General features: G+C 33.2%; 1 protein-coding gene across 1 annotated transcript in view; it reads right to left on the bottom strand.

Annotated features, from left to right (window-relative positions):
* Positions 1 to 315: 315 nt before the first annotated feature.
* LOC117213238 (ubiquitin carboxyl-terminal hydrolase 16-like) overlaps positions 316 to 22,576 on the bottom strand; it is a gene marked incomplete at its 5' end in the record, with an annotated part of 36,424 nt that continues 14,163 nt past the window's right edge. Inside the window, 8 exons of the mRNA XM_033458602.1 lie at positions 316 to 592; positions 2,450 to 2,631; positions 4,437 to 4,703; positions 4,888 to 5,125; positions 8,558 to 8,878; positions 8,962 to 9,208; positions 9,411 to 9,616; positions 10,322 to 10,584. Of these exons, the coding sequence (XP_033314493.1) occupies positions 520 to 592; positions 2,450 to 2,631; positions 4,437 to 4,703; positions 4,888 to 5,125; positions 8,558 to 8,878; positions 8,962 to 9,208; positions 9,411 to 9,616; positions 10,322 to 10,584 (1,797 nt within the window). The remainder of the gene's footprint in view (positions 593 to 2,449; positions 2,632 to 4,436; positions 4,704 to 4,887; positions 5,126 to 8,557; positions 8,879 to 8,961; positions 9,209 to 9,410; positions 9,617 to 10,321; positions 10,585 to 22,576) is intronic.

Here is a 22,576-nt window from a genome sequence, read left to right as displayed (position 1 = left end):
ATTAACGATTAAAATATTAATCCCCAATTCAATTTACTAATTATGTATTTATTCTAAACTTAAATTTCATCTTTACTCGCAGTATTTTAATACTTTATCAGAATGTTGACCTTCTGAAATCTTCCTCACAATCTGATAGCAGATGGTTGTGCATATAAATATATTGAATATTTGATAAAATAAATATTTTATAATTATGTTCTAGTAAGTATAGTAAAATCATTTTTAATTAATTTAAAAGAATATTATATAATGTATTCTCAACGTGATTAATTTGAATGAAAAACTATTTTAAATAAAAATTTCCATTTGATATCGATTGCAATTGACTGACATATCAGTCAATTTTAAATTAAAATCTAAATCTCCAGAAATAAATTTTAGTATTGTTCTTGATTAGTCTAAATGGTCGTCGTTTATAATATTTTAAGATTAGCTCTATTATTTTTCATTTGACTTGCATTTTACTGTTGCAAAATCCAGATTTCGCTGATCTCAGGTTGAGACTTATCAAAATGCTCAAAGAATTCTTTCATAAAATAGGAGGTAGGCTTGCCTTTGTAACACAGTTGTTTCGTCGACTTCTGTTACTCTAAAACATAAAATGAAATTATGAATACAATCTAGATTTACTTCTATTTATATCAAACGAAAATTAAATTTGTTCAGTTTTTTTAAATATATAACAATTAGTAGCAGAATTGTGGTAGTAAAACTGTACTTAATTTCTTAATATTCCTTTTACTACCAAGTATGTTAAAAACAACACATAAAAACATTTTTCAAACTTGATTTCATATCAATTTTTAATAAATGTTTCATAAACCTTATTTGTAAGCTTTTATAAGTTATATAAAACTGTATGTATTAAGCGATCTGTGAACAAATTTTAATAATACTATTTTTTTCTTTTTTTGGTAGAAATTACAAATTTGACTTGATTTGATTCGATTCGATTCGATTCGATTCGATTCGATTCGATTCGATTCGATTCGATTTGATTTGATTTGAGAAAATTAGGAAACTACAAAGAAACAATTCTTAAGAAACGTTTCTTTTAATAATAACATTTCTCTCGTAACACTACAGTGTGAAGGACGTAATACATGGTCAGATACGAACAGATTGGAGTGACAACTCAAAGAAAACAGATGAAAATGAAAGAAAAGGACATTAAAAGTGTGAAAAAAGGAAAGGAAGATCCTATTATAGACCAGAGCATAATAAAAAATAAAGGAAACTAGGGACTAAGGGACAGGGTGGAGGACTGACAATAGAAAGGCAAAAACATCAGAATAAATGGAGGAAATGAGAAAACTCCAAAATAATGGTTTTCAGAAACGCGAGAGGAAAGTGGAAAATAGAAAAATAATTTTGGGAAGGTGAAGGGTTGGGAAGGAGAAAAGTGGAGTCAATAAAAGGATTTAAATATCTAAAATATATCTAAATAATTTGACTCATTAATTAAAAGTATTATGCTGCATAGAGCAAAGATATGAGGCTGGGAAGTATAAAACAGGCTGGAAATGATAAGGTAAGTATTTAAGGTAAATATTTAAAAGGCATATTAAGATTTAATTGAAACATCTGCAAATCCATATTTTTTATGAACGCAATGGGAGAGATGGAACCTAAGTAAAGATTTGTTTGATCCATCAATAACTATACTTGACTTATTTACATATGGGATATTCCGTTGTATGTGAGAAATAGATGGAATAAATTGAGCACACTAATTTTTAGATTATTAGTTATGGGGACATTTAAAATCTGTTGTTCATGAAACGTTAGTTAACAATGTTGAACTCTTCATCAATATGATGATTAAAGTTGCAGGCAAATCCATGTAGCCTGTTCAAAAAAGTTTGACAGTCTACGATGTAACGTATTCAAGCCTCTATTAAAGCTGTAATCATTTTGAGCAATTATCCTGAAGGTAGGCAAGCAACCATTACAAGACAAAACAAGCTTTTACTCGAAAGCAAGATGATATCAGACATATATGTTTATACATATGTTTATATAATATGAACATTTTTTCTTATTTTAGTATTCTGAATCTGCCCCAGCTATGTCTCCCATATCGAAACTGAGGAAGATTTATCTTTGTAAGCCGATATGTAAATATTTTAATAAAGATATAATTAAAAATAAAATATATAATTTGAATTTTTTGTGTTGATCTGGTGAATTTTATTTTATTTTCCATATCTAGGTTTTAAACACACACAACAAAATATTCTGTAATTTTGTATATCATTCATGTCCTGTATATTTTCTCGACTTCCAAAAAATGCATAAATATTCAATTAGAAATATTCAATAGACTGTTAATAATATGTCATATGTACGAGTATAATCTTTATAACGTTTCACATACTATGGTTTCATTATTTCATTTAATTACATAGGATGTATCGTGTTATACATACATTAAAAAATTACATACCTGGAATCCGAAACATGATACCATTTACCGGGTGGCGGTCTTACTGTCGATGAGGGAGCTGCAGCTGCTTCTTCAGTTTCAGACTCAGAACTCGAAGAATATGAACTTTCTTGTAAATCTCTAACATCTTTTGGTGGCAAAAATGACCATCGAGGATCATCTGATGTTAGTGCTAATCGTGACTGAAAAACATTCATAATTTCTTGAAAGCTGTATATTTTAATACTTAATGTGCAAAATTTTTAATGTCAAATAATAGATACATCCTTTTAATATACAGTAATTAATTACAAATAATCAAATATGTGTGTGAAGAGCATACTAAATAAAAAAGAACTGTATAAGAGGACAAAAAATAATGTATATAGGTTAAACGAGAAAAAGTGAAGTCTCACGACACATAGCCGAATAAAAAGGAAGCGGTGCATTGGTTCTCATTGTTCTGTAGTCCTCCATATAAAATTTTATCCTAAACGCTTTCTTCTGTTACCTGTCATTGATCTAGTTGATTGTAATTGTACAGGTCTCGTATTAAGTCGGTCGTCAGTTAAAAATTTCTTATAGGTCCGTCTGTGTCATTTTCTGGTTCTAACGATTTCTAAAAGCTCCACTTTTACTCGAACGAACAGTATTTTATTATGTATTAGGATATCCCATAAGTAATGATACAGTTGTCGGTTTCCTTATGCTAAACAAAAATAAGAGATTACCTGTTGGCAATCAATTAATGATGGATTTTCTTGCATTTTTTATAATTCTTTACCTTTATCTATTAAATATTCTTTTCAAATTTTGTAAAACTTTGATAGTAACAACATCCATTATTTTAAATTTAACTTTCATAAGAATGGTGTTACGTCCCGTCTATATAATTTGATGACCTAATATGGAATGGTAATAATTGCAGCCACATCTTTACGATTTCGGAGGCTCCTATAGATGGAAGTAAGCGCATTCTTGCACGCGCGCTTCGAGTGTACAGACGGGATGCAATGAGTATATACTGTCCCATACTCGGAGCGCCACACCGTCCAAGAATGTGCAGTCTCAGCGGCCACCCTTGTTCCTGGAGCACCCCCGTCGCACGCGTAGGATGGTCATCGTGGAGTTTTAGTCGGTAGGAGTCTGACACTACTCTGCTGCTACGCGTCTACTGCAGCAGCGGAGTGTCCATGAGAATTTCTCCACGTACAAAAAAAAAAGTCTCAGCGACCACGAGCACTGCAACGTTGTTACGGGGAACCCCAATTTTAAAAGGACTTCAGACGAGTAGTCAGTACCGCGAATTCACAAGTCTCTTGCCCCGACTTGTACACGTTTTGAGTAAGTCTCGTACGTGTACCGCAGATATCCGTAAAAAGGCAATAGGCTTAAATCTGTGGGATAGTGTAGAGCTTTGTCCGGTATATGTCCAGCGTTGCCCAAATGATTGTGTGTAAATCTAGTTTGCACATTGAAACAATGACATAATCTTTTGTAACATAACTTGTTGTAACATTTGTAGAACGCTGATATACAAACGTAGACTGGGACAGCGGTACTACGAGATTGAGAGGAGAAACACTCAAACGAGTGTGAGTATATAGCACAGTAACGAAGAACAAACAAGCATCTAGAATGAGTCGTATCAACTATTATATTTCTCCTTTCTTTCTTTTAGTATCATAAATAAAAGCATATTATTATTCATCGGATTCAATACATTTCTCTCTTTCTTCCACACTATCCCCTTTTTACACCAATAAAGGTCGGATCCACATTAGAAATAAAGATAAAGCTTAGGCGCTTCTCATTCAATTGTGTGACGTGCTCGCTACCAAATACCGCACGTTACAACGGCATTACTTATGGGGTGACCCAATATTTATACTTGACACATAATTTAATATCATAATTTGATAATATTTATAACATTATATCATTTTAACAGTGCATTAAATAGATTTGTAATAATTTATAATTAAATTCTTAACATTTAAATAATTACCTTTACGTAAGCCACGTAATGTCCACCGTGAATAGTTCCACTATGTTCAACAACACCATACAGTGCATAAATTCTAGCTTTTTTATGATTTTTACAGATAGGTGCTAGATCAAGTAATATTGGAAATGAAACATGCCTTGTTACTTTTCGAAAATCGACTCGTTGTGCTTGAAATCGTTTTAAATGGAGGATTAGAACAGCGGGTACTCGAGAGATCAGGTATTGTTTCGTACTTGGAGTGCAGATCATCTTACAATTCGGTCTCACCTGACATTATGAAAAATTTATTTCATTTTAGATCCTATTGCATTAAAAACTGCAATTTTCAAGTAAGGAATTTTTCAATCAAATATACATTATTATTAATTATCATTAGTTATTATTAATTATTATGAATTATTTCAATTATTATTAATTAATATAACTGTTAAATTGCATTGTTAAACTATACCTTTCTTTCTCTGGCAGTACAAGCTTCACAACTAACTTTATTGCTCCCACTCATCAATTCTAAAGCTGTAAACTGATTTAAACACGATTGTATGGAACATTCTCCTTCCTTAGTTGTATATCTAGTAGGCGATTGCTGAAGACTACCATTAATTCCTATTTTTGAAATACCAGAAGTGATGTTATCAATTCTATTATTAACGTCATTAGAACATTCTTCTGTTTTTCTCCTTGTTTTCCTATTATGAAAATAAATGTATAAAATTCTAAAATCATTTAAACTAAAGTAATATAATATAATTAGCATTAACGGCAGTAATATTATTTTTTGCAATCAAAAATTGAACACAGATGATATAGTTGAATAATATAACTGGCGTAATATTCAATTATAGTAAAATATAGCAAATAAAAAAGTGTAAAAATACATGGCAAAAGTTGTCGTGAAATATCGAACTGATATAGTCTGGTAAAATAGTCACATATTGCGCTTATCTTTGCCTAGGAAGCTAGGACTATTTGTGCAATAATACATTTCTCATTAAAAAACAAAATGTTACAAATAAAGCGCAAATTTCTATGTAAACTTATACAATTCCTATGAACACAATTAAATAATATTATGTACTATATCTTATGGCATGTATAATAAACAGCTGAATTATTCTTTGCAATGTTACGATATAAATAACAAAGTATTATTACTTCGTTAATAAATGAAGCCATACAATGTCTTAATCGACGAAAAAGGGCCATTATCGATATGTTCAAAAATATTTTTCTACGTTAATTTACAGGACAAATCTTTAGATTTACAGAAACAAAATTTTAAAAAAAGTGGTTTACTGATTGTTACTGATAATTAGATATTCTACTTGCTTAACTGATCAATTTCATTTCATGTAAGTAATGATCTGGACATGAGTATATCTGCACTCTCTTTAAATAGCACACCTAAAAAAAACAGGTATAGTTCTGGCTAAACGTCAAAATATATTTTCTACAAGACTCTACACTTAAAAATCTTGAGTTTGACAGCTCCTATATAAATATACCTTTACAATTTCTCAAATAAACTATTATTGATGATAAATTCGTAGCCCTATTATTAGTGAATTTTTGGGAAAATTTTAATTGTATCATAATTTTTTGTTCAATTATCGAATTAAAACAAACATAAACTCAGCACTACGTATGTATTTACGTATGAAAGTGATCCGTTAAAGATAACGGCTAGTTGTTTGAGTTACATGTCCTTCAAATACAAATAAAAAGAGAAAGGAAGAAGGAGAAACACATGATACTGAGAAAGAAGAAAGGAAAAGGAGATATGGGATATGCAAGTTGTTACTATTTTTCACGTGATTTCTTGTGTCTCCGACGTGACAACGGATCCGGGCTATTAACGAGCGGCAATAGATACTATTTTCCCTGCATTTCCCTGCATTTCTCTGCAACTAACAGTATTTTAACACTTTTTCCAAGAGAACAACTGAGTTGCTACCCATGGTTCCTTTGAGTTTATAATGCATTAAAAAAAGAATTCGAAACTCGAAATTGAAGATCAAGGTTATTTCTGCGGCAAATGTTTATTACAGATATTCACCGATGTATTTATATAAGTATCGAATAGCGCTATGGTAATCGTGGAAAATCATTTTCGATATTCATTGTGATAAAGTACATAATATTGGGTTAGAACAAAAATTTGTAGCCTTTTTTAAGTGGAATTCAAAGACAATGTTTCGATGCATAGATTTCTTTGTACATAGATTTATTCAACAATATATGTGTCATGTGACATATTGTGTGGACCGAACTAGCTACTTCGGAACGGTATCCTCACCCACAGCACCAGCTCTATGAACAGCACATATATATCTCTTTTGTTGTTTATAAAGTGATGTTTCCCTCCTTTATTAAAAGAATATCAAATGGTAAAAATGCACCTTATTTTCTCCATCTTTACTTTTAATGTAAATGCACTTAAAATTCATAAACCAACAAATTGCAGAGAAATACGCGTAAAAATATCACCTTTCAGAATATGTCTAGTTTTAAAATATTGAAGTTTCATTTTCAAATGTTGGCTTTTCACATGTCTAAATGTTGCTACTGAAAAATATTACGATCATTTGTTCCAACCCAATACATATGCACAATGCAGACAGGTATTATTGCAGTAATCATCAAATCATTATTCACCTATTCGTTATTTATTGTATAAATTCAGAATTTGGCTCTGGTACTCTTGAGCTTTAAGTTGTCACGTAAGTTTTCACGGGGGCGAGAAAGGGGAGGGGGAGGGGGCGAGAAAGGGGGAGGGGGCGAGGAGGGGGGCGAGGAGGGGGGCGAGGAGGGGGCGAGGAGGGGGCGAGGAGGGGGCGAGGAGGGGGGCGAGGAGGGAGCGAGGAGGGGGGGCGGAGAGGGGGGAGGGGCTAGTAGGGGCGAGGAGGGGGCGAGGAGGGGAGGGGCGAGGGGGCGGGGAGGGGGAGGGGCGAGGAGGGGCTCCACCAAGCTACGCTTACTATTCTAATATAGGTATTTGTCTTGGAAAACTCCATTTTTGATGAAAGTTTTATAATTTTTGAATGTATTATACATCGCGAAGATGATACGTTTTGCTCCGAATTTATTTTTATATATATTTGTACAATGGAATGGCACTGTAAAATAGTATAATGATATGAAATTACCTTGAATCTAATTCTACTGATTCCTTCGGTGTTAAGTAAAAATGGCAAAGTAAAATATTTACTGTTTTCAGCATAATTTTTGCATTTAAAACAAATTTGTTTGATTGTTTGACAAACTACTATATTTAGTTCTTTTGTTTTTGGCCATCAATACGTTTATAATGGGCTGAATTTTCGCTTTTGGACTGTTTTGTTTGATTGCTGGATTCTTCATTCTGTGATTATCATTGGAGATAGGAAGAACTAGGGGCCGATTAATATCACGATCGCAACACGTAGTGACACCTATTCCGTCTTCTTTTTCTTATGTGCAGTATTTTTCACATATAATAATCAAAACTTAAACATGTATATAACAATACATGATTGTTTATAAAATAGAAATAGTTCTATTTTTATTATATTTTGAATTGTAAGTTCGAGGAAGCTTACACCCACCCGGGAATTATAAAATTAAGAACTATAATTTTGTTAGAATTTTTTAAACCTAAAACACAGTTAAATCTACTTATGTAAAAAGAGCATTTAATCTGCGCATTTATGCTCATCTGCAGATTCATTAACCCCACAAGTATTTTTATATTACAGAAATAATTGTGAATATTGTTTCGGATGGCGACAGTAGCCAATCAAAATGAAACTTGGTGGATAATGTAAGGGATGTGAACGGACTCCAAATATAAAATCTAAGTTTTGAGAAATTATACATTTGAAAGATAGAAATCCCTATGTAAGTATGTATAATAAATCTTTACTATTATTAAACGCAATGTTCGGAAATTAATATAATGATATAAAAATGGATGATGTATGTGAATGAGGAGAGACAACATTAACGTTTACCTTTGATGTATATAACTATAAAAATCAATATTCAATAATAATAAAACTAAAAGATTGTGAAATGTAATATTTAACATAAACATGAAATATAAAAGCATGAAATTTAAAAAATAAAACAAATTTCTACAATACCATTGATTACACGTAGATGCTTCTTGTTCGATGTGGTTAACAGAATCCTTTAAATTCAGGCTAGGTGTTGATAATTTAATACTTTCCACAGTTTCATCATTTGCTAAAGTAATCATAGAACTTGAACTTTCTTTTGACATAATCGGGTTGAAACTAACAGTTGGATCTTCTGGACTCGTTAAATCCGAAGTCATTGCTAAAGAAGTAGATATAGAAAATCTAGTTTGGATTCCACTTTCAGTTTCCAAGCTTTCAGAACTATCTAGAGCATCTAAAGCTTTTGTTTGCGATAAATTTGGTGTACATGCATTCGAACTCGAACTGTGAAGCAAATATAGTATTGAATTAAACGTCTTATTTAATAAAAATAGCAAATTAATCTACCCTATTATGATTGATAATACCTGGGCAACGAATTTGCATCAAAACGATTTAAAAGTTGTATTAAGGAAATATTATTTGTTGCACCAAATTGTAGGTCATTATCCAATGGTATTTCGTTAGTAGCTTCCCTTGCTTTCATCGTATCGGTCGATGGAGAGGCAGGACTTGTTAACGTAGACGGTTTTTCTGAACTATAACCTGATTCAGCAACTTCTGGAAGAATGCCTTCTATTTCTGCATTATCTTCCACATCTGCATCGCTTTCTTCTACAAAAATTTGTTACTATGCTTATGCGTTCAAATTACTATGATGTAAAAAAAAGAAAAAAGAAAAAGAAAAAACGATTTTTCATGCAAATATTTTCTTCAATTCAATCATTTATCTGAATTCAAAAAATTAGTTAAACTAAATGTTATAGTTTTCAAAAATTAATGCAAAATAATGCTTACAAAATTTAAAATATTTTACCTGATTCAAGTACACTATTATTTTCTCCAACAGTATTACTTTTATCCGGGACAGAACTATCACCATGATCACGAATGTCTTGCTTTTTATTTTTTCGTTTTTTCCGAGCAGCCTTCTTTTCTTTTTTTGATTGATATTTTGAAGGTACATGTGAAATATTATTTCCCATTATATCAAATGTATCTTCAAAGCCATTGTTTTTTCTTCTTAAATAAATATATACGTAATAAAGTTATTCTATTAGAATCATTATTACTTCATTAATTATAGCAAGACATGCAAAAGGTGTGCAAGCAAATTCGCTTCTACCATTTTCAATATAATATTAAGAATATATTTATAGACTAATATAATAAAAATATATGTATGTGTTGATTTAAATGAATATCCTTAATAATTTATAAAATATTAACTACTACAAGGTTATGACGGATATAGTAATATATTTTTATTACTGTTCCTATTGTTATTTTTAATAATGTTATCAAGTACACTGTTACTATTTTTGGATAGAATGTCTCATTTAATCGCATATCATAATATATATGACATATACAAAGAGGAAACTGACGAATCCTTTCAATATACAGGATGAGTGCTTTATCCCTACAACCTCTAATAGCGTTACTACTTTTAAGAATGCACTAACGTATCTTGGATGAAATTATTTCTTTCCCAAATAAAATGAAGGGTATATTTCCGAAATTTTAACACCTTTTTATGTGCGTATTGGTCTATATTTCCATCGCAGAAATATTGCCTAAGAATCACGTAATGTTCTCCTGATAACTTTTACATTTTAACTTCTAAAATACATACAACATCTCTGTACAAAATATTTTAGTCAATAAGATTAAATGAGACATTCACGTCTTTCTCTACTGTCACATATTTCAGAAAATTATTCTTACTTCAAAACTGGTGGTTGTGGTTTATCTGCCATAACCGGCAAACTGAGATCTAAGAAGGGTTCTGTACTCTGTGAAGAATGATGACAGTCCAAGCATTCTAATGTTGAAACTAAAACTCCACGAAAAACAAGTTCTGGTCCAAGTAATCTTGAGCTAGCCTGATTTCCATAAAATTTTACACGTGATTTGAGGTTTTCTTCTACACCCTCTGGATTAGTTTTTTCGTTCAAACCAACTTCTTTCAGAATTATACTCTGGTATCTCTAAAAAGATAAACATAAACGCATTCACTAATACATATTGCTAAAAACAGCAATCATTATAAATCTTTGACAAATAAATGATTAAAATTAATATTAAATTGAATAAAATATAGTTCAAGTAAGTGCAGTAAGATAACATTTATAAAAATATTTATAAAAAATGATACGTAATTATTAATAATATAATAATATTGTTACGAATACATATATCACTAACTATTCTATTACGCAACAGTTGCGAGAACTAAATGTGTATAAACTAATTGCCAATTTTTGATAATCCACCACTTGCAGAATTATTGCATTGTTACAAACCGACGTTTTCCTTGTAAATGCCAAATATAGAGAAAAAATGAAAGAGGAAACTGTTTTGCGTTATTTTATGATCAATACAATAAAATATATCAATTTTCTATATCTACAATATTTCTTGAAAAAGCAAAAACAATCATAATTCTTTACATAAAATGCTACATATCGTTTAATTTACATAACATAAAGGCTATTATGTATGTACCAAGATAAGATATTGAATGATATTATTGATATAATGATATTATAATATTGAATGAAACTTTAGAATCGTCCTCTCCGATTTCGATGATTTTTGAATATGTTGTGACAGATATGATTTTGAAGAACTTTTTATTCTACGTGTAACTGTCGGCCATATTTCCCGAGGTATTTTCAAAAAGGTGACAATACCACTATAGTGAATTCTGTTTAATTATTTTTTAATAATTGTACGAGCGTGACAGCGTGTGTGTTAGTATTAGTTAATACAATGACCTATGGAAATATATAAATAGAGTGAATAAACGAGCTGAAAAACACAGGAATGAAAAGAGAACGTTGCAAACAAGCACCTTGTCTTCTAATCTAATCACACATGCATATTCATACAGTAAATAAAAATATAACAACAATGAACGACATCAGTGTAGATGTTTGATCAGACAAGGACAGAAAGAACTTCCATGTAGCATTCCCTTTCGATTTCTATATTGCATTCACTTACGCGGTACATGTACTCGCGTATTCTATTTTATATTTCTACGGACCTAACCCAAACCTAACTCTTATCTTTTGTTTATAGCATATATAAACGGCGGATAGGCGACCTTGAATATTCTACCGATCCTTCGGATAAGAAATCCGCGCCATTCATTATTTATAGAGGCAAAGGGTTAAAGGAAATAATTTTATCTACTCGAAAATTTCATGGGGTGATCTTCGATACACTGTTACAGATTTTAATGAATAGGGGGAATTAATATTTAGTCTATGGGTGTTGCGCCACCCTAGGTGGTCATAGAGGCCGACAGGCCGAGAAGGATCTGGGATCTCCTCAGACTTGCACGACGGGGATAACGGGGGACGGGGGCCCAGGGGATAACGTTGAGAGGGGTGGTCCCTCCCAATGCCCGAACTAACTTAAGAACGACTTCCTCAGAATGGGAGAAAACGCAGGTAGTAATTCGAAGGAGGTCCCGGAGCATCCCTGTTGAGCGTCAGGCGGACCATTGTGGGGTTTTAGTCGGTAAAGTCCGACACTACCCCGCCGTTCCTGGGAAGCGACGAGGTGTCCATGAGGATTTTCCCACATATAAAAAAAAAGAGAAAAAGGATAGCTTACGTCTCCGAATTCCACAATCCTCTTCTCTATGATTTGCACGATAAGCTGCTGTCCATGTATCGTTCGATATGAGGATCCCTACGCATCCCGCAGTTTAAGCTGACATCCTACCTTCGTTCATGTACAGAGGTTTGCTCGCGCACAGAGATATTTCGACTAAGTTTTAATTGTCAATAACTAAGAAACAAAGCCGAAAACGCAAGTTCTCATTCTTTATTTTCATCTTATTTTAGCTTAAAGAATCACCCCTTAAATTCTTTTACGCCTATAATCGAACACCCTGTATACTACTACTAAATCAAGTTTTCGTAGGAGCTTTAGATTTGTGAAGTAAGATATAATGATGAAGAAACGATAAGTGATAGAGGTAAACGTGAACGAAGCAGCGAACGTACCGACTATACTTGCGACTGTGTTACAGAAACGCACATTTAGACAGGATTCAATGTGCTATTAAAGACAGTTTTTGTGAATATTTCAGAAACTAGAACCAAACGGCTGTTACATGTATAGGAAAAGGTTGTTCAGAACCATACTCCTAACAACATATTAAAAAATCATCAAAATCGGTAATGAGGACAAATTCTAAATAATTACCTTTTGATTTCTAAATATGATAATTGTATTAGAACCATTACGGACTATTAACCAATCGCCGATGAAATATCAAAAACTAAGCGACCAAACCCGTCAACTCAAAGGTTATCAGTATCACAGGGACCGGCGAACAGAATAGATGTAGAGGAAATTGCTATTATACTTCGTACACCACGTTCTCGAAATTATGAATGTAGTATGTAGTATGCGCTCCTGATAACATCATGAAAGACAAGCAACGATAGATGTGTTACAATGTTCAGACTTTGAAACAGAGCACACGCCCTAGTTTCATATGAGCTTCACGGTGATCATCATGGAGAAAAAGAAAGGAGGAAGGTTTAATCATAATCATTACCAAAGGAATGGGCAAAAGGAAAAGAGGAAGGTTTAATTAGAATAGTTATCAAAGGAACTTAAAAAACTGCAGGAGCAAATGGAAAATGTGCATAACAGAGGAGTAACAACTTAGAAGTGATCAAAGACAGGTTCGGGCATAGCAGTCTGATGTTACCTCGTGGGACGCAGCGAAGTTGAGGAGATCTAAAAGTAAGTATTAGATATAATCGAACATTTTTCATAATATATACTGGAGAAGAGGAATATCAAGCTGCGTGCTTTAACTGCGGGAACGCCATGCTGAACTCGCTCACACACACAGAGACCTCTACCACAGATATTCGAATGACATGCGTATAGAATAGAACAGAGATCTCTTTTTTGTTTCCCCAACTTGCAGGGGCAAACACGCAGGCGTTCGCAAAATATCTGATGCGAAAACAAAATAATACTATATGATGCAGATAAATCAAGATGATATACACTCGCATGACGTATATGCTAGCTACAAACAATTCATTTCCTATCTTTTGCAGATAAAGTCGAGAATTGCTGAAATGAATAAGAAGTTGAGAAGTGTCCTGAAGAAAGAATATCTTTTTGGTAGAAATCTCTCTGATAAAAGAGACACAGAGTAGCAAGTTCGATAAAGAGATCAAATAATAACACCCTTTACATGCCGTTATCATCGATATACGATCAGAGTTACAACAAAATGAGAAAGTAGAACAATCCGAGATAAATGTAAGTAAAATGGCAGGTAGATTAACTCACTTGTAAACAATTAGCAAAAGATAACACCGGACAATTTCGTCTCAAGTTGCATTGTAGGATACAGAATACAGTTCGATAGAGAGATTAGCTAGGGAAAGCCACCCCAAAATATGATAGATAGGTTAAAGCACGAGAGGGCTCAATAAGTGACAGATTACTAGAAAAAGCAGTAATAGAATCTTATAGAGTAAGCAAACACCAACCAACTATTTCCTAGTCAAAAAAAACCAGATGGATCATCACGTTTTATTCCGAACCTAAAAAAATTGAACAACTTCATCCAGACCTAGCATTTCAAAATAGACGACATAAGAACGGCGAAGAAGAAGCTAATTTCACTAGGCTGTTACATCAGAACAGTAGGTCTCGAGGACACGTGCTACGCAATATCCATACATAAAAAGAGCCCAAAATGCCTTCGGTACGAGTAATTAGGACGATTCTTCCAATATTATTTTTACCAAAATATTGAAACCTACTTGCAATCACGAGAACTAATCTTGGTAGCTCTCCTAAATGATATCTTGTGCATTGGGACCGATTACGTGGCATGTAATAAAAACATCACAGAAACGGCAAAATTATTCCGGTTTTTAGGTCTTAGGACTAAGGAAAAAGTAGCATTGTCCCGGATACTAGGTAAAAATTTTGCGGGCTGATGATTGACTCGAGAGAATGTTTTATCGAGTTGGAACAGGGAAAAAAGACTTGAGACGGCAGAAAAGGCGTGCCTAGCAGTTGTATACGGCTTAATGCACATTAAATCGTTGGAAAAGGAAAAGACATTGATGTTAATAACTTCAATTATAGGAAAAGCAATTCAAACCGATTGGACGTTTGATCTACCTAACCCTATATTAACATTAACTTGGTGGATTAATCAATTGCCGGGGGTAAGAAAAAGTATTAAAACAGATAAGTTCAGAATGGAAATATGCAAGCGCATCAAATACGTTATGAGAAGCAACAAACAGCTCCATCAACGTCTTCGGATTCTGGACAGAAAATGAAAAGAAATTACACATTAATAAATTACAAGCAAACTTTAGCGATGAAGATAGTTTTAGGAAAATTGATAGATCATGTAAGAGAAAGTCAGATACTCTTAAAGATTGATAATACAACTGCAACAGTGTATGTAAACAGAATAAAGGGTGTACGCTTCCGGCATAAATAAAATTAGCGAGGGACATCTGGCAATGGGCAAAGGACAAGTACATCGTCTTTCTTGCATCGCACATAGCATCGGAAGGTAATAAGCAGACGGACTGCTGAGAACTATGAATGAGTATACCGAGTGAGAACACAACGAGCCTTTGATATTATCACTAAAAGATTAGGTGAACCACGGATGACTTATTTGCGTATAGAATGAATGCTAAACGCGAATTTTTCCTTTCTTAGAAACCAGACGCATTACAAATCGGCGTATTTACAGTAAATTAGTCGAATCTTAAATTTTATGTATTCTGCCCTTCAAACAGATTCTCAGAATGCTTCTAAAAATAAAGCAAAATAGAACAGCGGACATTATTGCCGTCCCGGATTGGCCAAACCAACCGTAGTATTTATTTTTAGAACTGGCGGTAGGAGACCCAATAATTCTCGAGCCTGACATTTATTTACTTCTAACTCTATGCGGGAGAATGGTGTATCCACAGCCGAGTCAACTGTGCTTGATTGCAATTACAGTATCAAAGAAGCTTTGCCAAGGAAGAATACACTCAGAAGAAATCAGCATTTTACTAACATTTTGTTTATCTAGAGGAAACTACCATGAGACAGTACAGGTCAGTCCTATGGCATTACTGGCAATTTTCTAGAAAGAATAGCCTTGCTTTTTGCTGGAGGAGACCGTAAGTTTTAGACGGAAAGGATCATTTGGTACACTAAATACATACAGATCATCCTAATTTGATCGCAATTATATGAAGAAGTCTCGTTCAAGGCAGTCGGCAACTATTAATGGTTCATACGTTGTCACACTTAATAGCAACCACAATTGTCATACCGATGAGGATGCGTTAACCACTAGTATCCCAACTGACAAACACTATATCATACCTAAAACAACAGCACAAGAAATTAGAAACATAATCGAGAAGACAAAAAACAATAAAGCACCAGGGATCGACCTAATCAATGGTAAAATTTTGAAAAACCTTCCTCCAAAAGCGATACGACTAATCACAATAATTTGCACAGATCATAATGTTACCTAAACCAGGCAAAGACCAACACCAAACAACATCTTATAGACCAATATCACTACTTCCCGTGTTTTCCAAAATACTAGAAAAAATAATTTACGCCCGCTTAAAACCAATAATAGAGAAGGAAAAATTAATACCAGATCACCAATTTGGATTCAGAAACAAACATTCCACTATAGAGGAAATGCGCAGGCTCATCAACGAAATAATACTAGCATTAGGAAACAAACAATACTGTACAGTCCTCTGTATGGACATAGCATTTGACAAAATAAACCACGAAAGTCTACTTCAATCAATCAGAAAACAATTCCCGAAGCAGACATACCATTTAATTAAATCTTACTTAAGCAGCAGAACCTTCGTAGTAAAAATTAAAGACACATACTCTGAACATACCAACCACTACAACATACCAACAACTACTAATAGCAAGATACTGACATTCGCAGACGACACAGCGGTACTAGTCAGGCACATTGACCCTGCAACAGCAGTCACATCACTACAAGAACATATCACAAAAATAGAAAAGTGGCTTCAAGTTAAACAAATTAAAGCAAACCCCGATAAATGCAACCACATTACATTCACACTGCGAAAACAGATACCTCCAAACATTATACTGAACGGCACGCACATAATACAAACAATGCAAGTCAAATACCTAGGACTCCACTTAGATACACGATTCACATGAAAACAGCATATTAAATCTATAATAGACAAAATGCAATTAGCAAGGAGACAAATGTATTGGTTAACAAGTCGAAAATCCAAACTAAGCATAGAAAACAAACTAAAAATATACAAAACGATCATAAAACCAATTTGGACGTACGGAATACCACTTTGGGGAACAGCAGCAATGAGCCATATAAGCAAAATAGAGACAATCCAAGCTAAAATTCTTAGATCAATTGTAAACGCCCCATGGTACGTTAGAAACGAGGACATACGGAAAGACCTTGGAATACCAACGGTCAAGGAAGAGATTAGCAGATTCGCAAGAAGGTACAGAGAAAGAATAGCAACGCACCCGAACCGGCTGGCAGCGGAAACGTTCAACACAACCATAGAAACAAGACTAAAAAGGAAACACCCAGCAGATCTCACAAAGGATATATCTTAACAAACACGAAGATGGTACCCCATTGGGGGTAGCCACCCACATGATAATCAAACAGATAAAAAATTCTACCAAATGTCCAAATTGGACAAATTGTGAATGTGAAATTTTAAATAAAAAAAAAAAAAAATACGTTGTCACGCATGCACAATTATAGGCAGAAAGAATTCTGCCTATATTTACCGACATCTTTTTGCGAATATCTCGCAAAGACCGAGCGGCGGTTATATGTATAGGAAGAAGTTGTTCAAAATATTTATTTCTATAACATATCTAAAAATTATCGAAATCTATGAGATGGGTAAGATATCGATGATTACCTTGACTTTCATTGTATTTATCGTTGTTGTATATAATAACTTGGTTGACATGTTGAATCAAATTTGAGAAACTTATTAGTAATTATATGTAAATCTGTCACTATCCTAGATTCGATGATTTTTTAATGTTATCAGGCACATGAATCGGAGGGACTCTCCGATTTCGATGATTTTTTAATATGTTGTTGAAATCAATATTATGAACAACTTTTTCCTATACATATAATCCCTGCTTGGCCTTAGTTTCCAGGATATTTATGAAAATATTTTTAACATTTTTTACTTTGATGTACGTTGGATGCCGCTTAGATTTGAGTTAAACTTATCTACGGACATGATTATATTATATGCCCTGACCACTATGGGTTTATATATCTCACATTTCAATATTTAAACACAAGGAGATGAGAAAAAATGTAATCAAGCTTAGCTATTCGAGAGCATTCAGTAAATGACAAACTTTCTTCTGCATCACATTTACATACTTGACCCGCGATGATTTTGTAGAATCCAAAAAACGATTTTTAGTAGGACAGTCCTTAAATTCATTATTGCAGTTATTGTTGGCCGGCCATCTCACGAAAAGTAGTTTAACGTATCCAAGCCTAAATCAATACAAATCATACTTGCTAGAAATTAAATAAGTTCTGATCTTATTTCAGCCAATTTATGGCAAATTCGTGCCAAAAAGTTTGATGACCTATATTGGGTTAAGCGTAGGTTAAATTTTTTATCATATACAACTAAAAATCTTATCTTCTCTCTCCCTATGTTTACAGATTGAAACGTGAGATTATAAACTCATCGCAGTCAGAGCATGTAATATAATCATGTCCGTAAACTAGTCTAACCCAAGCCTAAGCGGCATCTAATACACATCAAAGTAAAAATGTCAAAAAATGTCAGAAACTATGGCTGAGCGGTGGTTATATGTATAGGAAAATATTGTTTCAGATGTTGATTTCCGCAGCATATTCAAAAATCATTGAAATCGACGAAGTGAACTTCTTCGTAAACAATTACTCTTTTTTCTATACATGTAACTGCCACTCCATCTTAGTTCTTGAAATATTCGCAAAAATCCGTCGGTACCACTACAGTGAATTCTACCTATACTTAATTGTGCATCTCTAGCAACGTGTGCGTTAGAATTGGTTGCCGATTGCCTCGCGGCTGAACTTAAAAAGCTAAGGCAAGCTTAGCTTTTACACATTATATATTTACAGACTTTTTGTATAACTTTGATAAAGATACAGTAATGAACTCCATAAACAATTATACACGTTTCTATATTACAACACAAGTTCACACATCCGCACTCCTCTCAAAAGTCGAGAAGCGAACGCTCTCTTTTCAATATTCGCGGTCATTGCCGAAACTACTATCGGTTCGAACAAACGATATATCTCGCTTCCGGGAACATCTTTAGTGCGACAAATAACAATCTCATACACCGTCGTAACAATATGAACGAAGGATTGACGAGCTTGATTATTCCATGGATCTTTCGGATTACAGCCCCGTGCACAATGGGATATTAAAAATTATTATCATTAATGTTCTTGGTCAGGTTTGGATTAATCTTACAAATTTAGCCACAGAGGACGGTCACCCATAGGTTTGAGTAATAAATAATAACATAACTACCAGTAACATTATATTGCTATTATTTGCAAATTGGAAACATTTTAGCCATGATATCAGAATTTAGTTATTCGACTGTCAAAATCGGGCTATCGTCGAAACAGATTTCCGAAGACGTTTCTTGCAGCCTTACAGGGAAAGTTATGAATGATTATTTAAATTTGAAAAAAAACATGCTATAAATATAAAGAGATGAATGGTTAACGGATATACACAGATTGCTAAGAGGCGATTGTGTCATAAATGTCATAAATACACACATATGGGCAGAATTCACTGTAGTAGTACCGACAGTTTTCTGTAAATATCTCAAAAACTAAAATTTCATCGGAAACACGCAAAGGAAACAGTTGTTCCAAATGTTGATATCTACAACACATTAAAAAAGATCATTGAAATTTAAAATAGCGACAGTCGTTATTTATCAATAATTACCGACTTGTACTATACTTCTGGAATGATGGATTATAGTCAGTTAAAAATAAGTCATAGTAAAATGGATTGTAGTAAGTTAAAAAGTTTTAATATTATGTCGACGAATATGGCTCCATTGTAAAGAAGTTAAAAAAATTATTGTCTCACACATATGCTAAAAGAAAGTAAACATAATTACAAAATACACATCGATAACATTTACGTCTTCAGATAGACAAGGCAACCAAATTTCAATTCTGAATTACGATCATACTACAGAAACTTGTATATTGATAAGATATCACATTTCTATATTAATATCTAGTCATTGAGAGAAAAAGAAAGGGGGAGAGAGATGTAATTGGTATATTGAATAAAGTCATACAAGAAAATTACTTTTTTGGCGGTTACAGATACATATTTAATAATAAAATAAGGTCGTGTTATTAAAAACAGTTCGAATATAACTAATTCGAATAAAAGAATAAATCGAAGTGTAGGGTATTTTAAGCATTTGATATTATAAATTGAAATTAGAACTATATATTAACAAGTAGAATTAAACATATCTGACTCAACTGAATTCAAAAAAATTAATTTCAGTAAATTAGTCAATGATAAATAGACGTAACTTATAAATTGTACTAAGTTTTTCACCATTTTCACCATTACAATCTTGATATTGTGAAAACGGAAATGCTGTATAATATGCTTTTTACCTTAATATTTTCTACAACACAATTAAAAAAATAAATAAGATCCCTTTAAAAAATATGATTCTTTTGATTCGCTACCAATCGTTGTTTTTTTTTTATAAATGACTGTAAATGGATGGAAAATCGTGTGTCGCATTGAAATAAAGACACTGTATAGTATTAGTATCAGTATCTTTACAAACTATCAAGCAAGCATTGAGCATTGATACTTTATACAAGACAATTATTCCGCGAGAGATCCCAAGGGAAAAGCACCCGATCAGTCGGACCAGACTATTCCGATGTTCTATTGTTCCGATATCAAAAGCAGATCCCGCGTCTGTGTGTATGTTTGATCCGTTTGAAATTATTTGTTTAAAATATATCTTTTAAGCGCCCTCTATAATACTGCGCAGCACCAAATGGATACCGAAAGTTTCGGAATCCTGAAATTCGATTCAGATATCAGTCATTGACCTACATACAGACTTATCCACTTAGCTTGGAACTCGCGCTCGCGAAAACATATGAAAAAGGCAAGAGTATAACATGCATACTTATTATTACAGTCAAATGTTGCTCACCATCTATGGGCTATTTTAGAAGTATAATTGGACGAAAACACAGAGCGGTTTGCTAGTCGCCTAAAGGCTTTAAATGTGACATCACAATAAGGAGAAGACGGTCGCTGAGAAAGCGAGCCACACCGACAGCCGCTTGTCTTCTGTTTGTAAACAAAGGACGAGGGAGCTAAATAAAGACCTCGTGTAAAACGTGCATACATGAAACTGCAAAAAATATCTGTTATAACTCAATTAAAAGTGAATATCATTAATATATTGGATTTGGGTTTGGATTTGGATTCGTGTCCTCAATTCGCCTGCCATGAGACGGCCAGTAATGTTTCCGTAAAATAAGAACAATTATTCTTTTCATAAAATAATATCTCAATTATTCATTCGCCTATTACTTTCACAATTAATTTGCTACTATCTCGCGCAGGCTTTGCCAGCCGCCACGCGGTAGCCGAATTGAAAAATCTACTCCAAACCTAAACTCAATGCCTTAAAGATATTCACTTTTAATTGAATTAAATATAAGTTATAACAGACGTTTCTTACAGCCTCGCATATGCACATTGTGCACGAGTCCTTAAGTTCGCCCGACCCGCGGTTATAAATAGGAGATAAACGACCGCAACTATGGGTAGAAACACATTGTTGTAGTATTTGCAGCTTTTTGCGATATTGCAGAAACTAAGCGAAATCAACGATTATATATATGGGAAAAATTGTTCAAAATGTTGATTTCTATAACATATTCAAGAATCATCGAAATCCGGGAGAACTAATTTTTCTTCAAAATTTTAAATATAGTATTTATTCATATTGTTATCATCATTTCTTTCTTGCCTCTTCTTAAAATAGATGGATCTCGGGCTGCCGTGTCTCAAGTTATCCTGACAGAGCTGACACGAAGTTACCTAAAGACTACCTGCTCATACTGACACATACAATAAATCTATGACTAATATCCAAAATTTAGTTTCAGAGTCCTAACTTTTTCCAACTTTCGACCCGTCCTGAAGCTGAGGATCAAGACACTCAGGCCGGCCTGCACAGTTCTATATACCGATGTTTACAATGGATAGAAACAAATGGATGATTTTGTTTGATTTTGTTTGATGTTATTTAATATTGATATATTGACATAGGTTGCAGCTCACATAGATATAAGAATCAGTATATGTATTGTTCTAATTGGTAAGCAAACCTGATACTGATGCAGGTTTCAACGTATGGAACGTGACATCGATACAGAATATCCACTTTTAAGATCTGAAGGTTACACAAGGTATCAGGTAACTAATTCAATAATCAAACCGAAAATGGACTGATTTCACATAAAAAAAAAGTAAGACGGAAATATAGAATAAAATTTTTTCATATAATGCTTTGTTTCATTCATTAATTCATTATGTTTATGTGTTGTTTGAATGTTGTTATGAATGTTTAATTCATTAAAAAATTAATTTATTTTAAAATATTTCTTTACAGAAGTTTTTTAAATTAATTTCCACTACAAAAAGGATTAATTTCAATAATTTTTAAATTAAAAACATATCTGTAAGGTAAACATTTTTATGTAATAGGTAATATGTAATAGTTTAGATAATAGGTAATAGATCGTATAGACATATCAACAATGTTTACGAATAAAGATAACAGTAT

This window comes from Bombus bifarius, unplaced genomic scaffold, assembly GCF_011952205.1.
Source record: "Bombus bifarius isolate JDL3187 unplaced genomic scaffold, Bbif_JDL3187 scf7180000008546, whole genome shotgun sequence".
NCBI classification, from domain to species: domain Eukaryota; kingdom Metazoa; phylum Arthropoda; class Insecta; order Hymenoptera; family Apidae; genus Bombus; species Bombus bifarius.
Note: the sequence above shows the minus strand (reverse complement) of the source record. Positions and strands in the feature narration are given on the sequence as shown.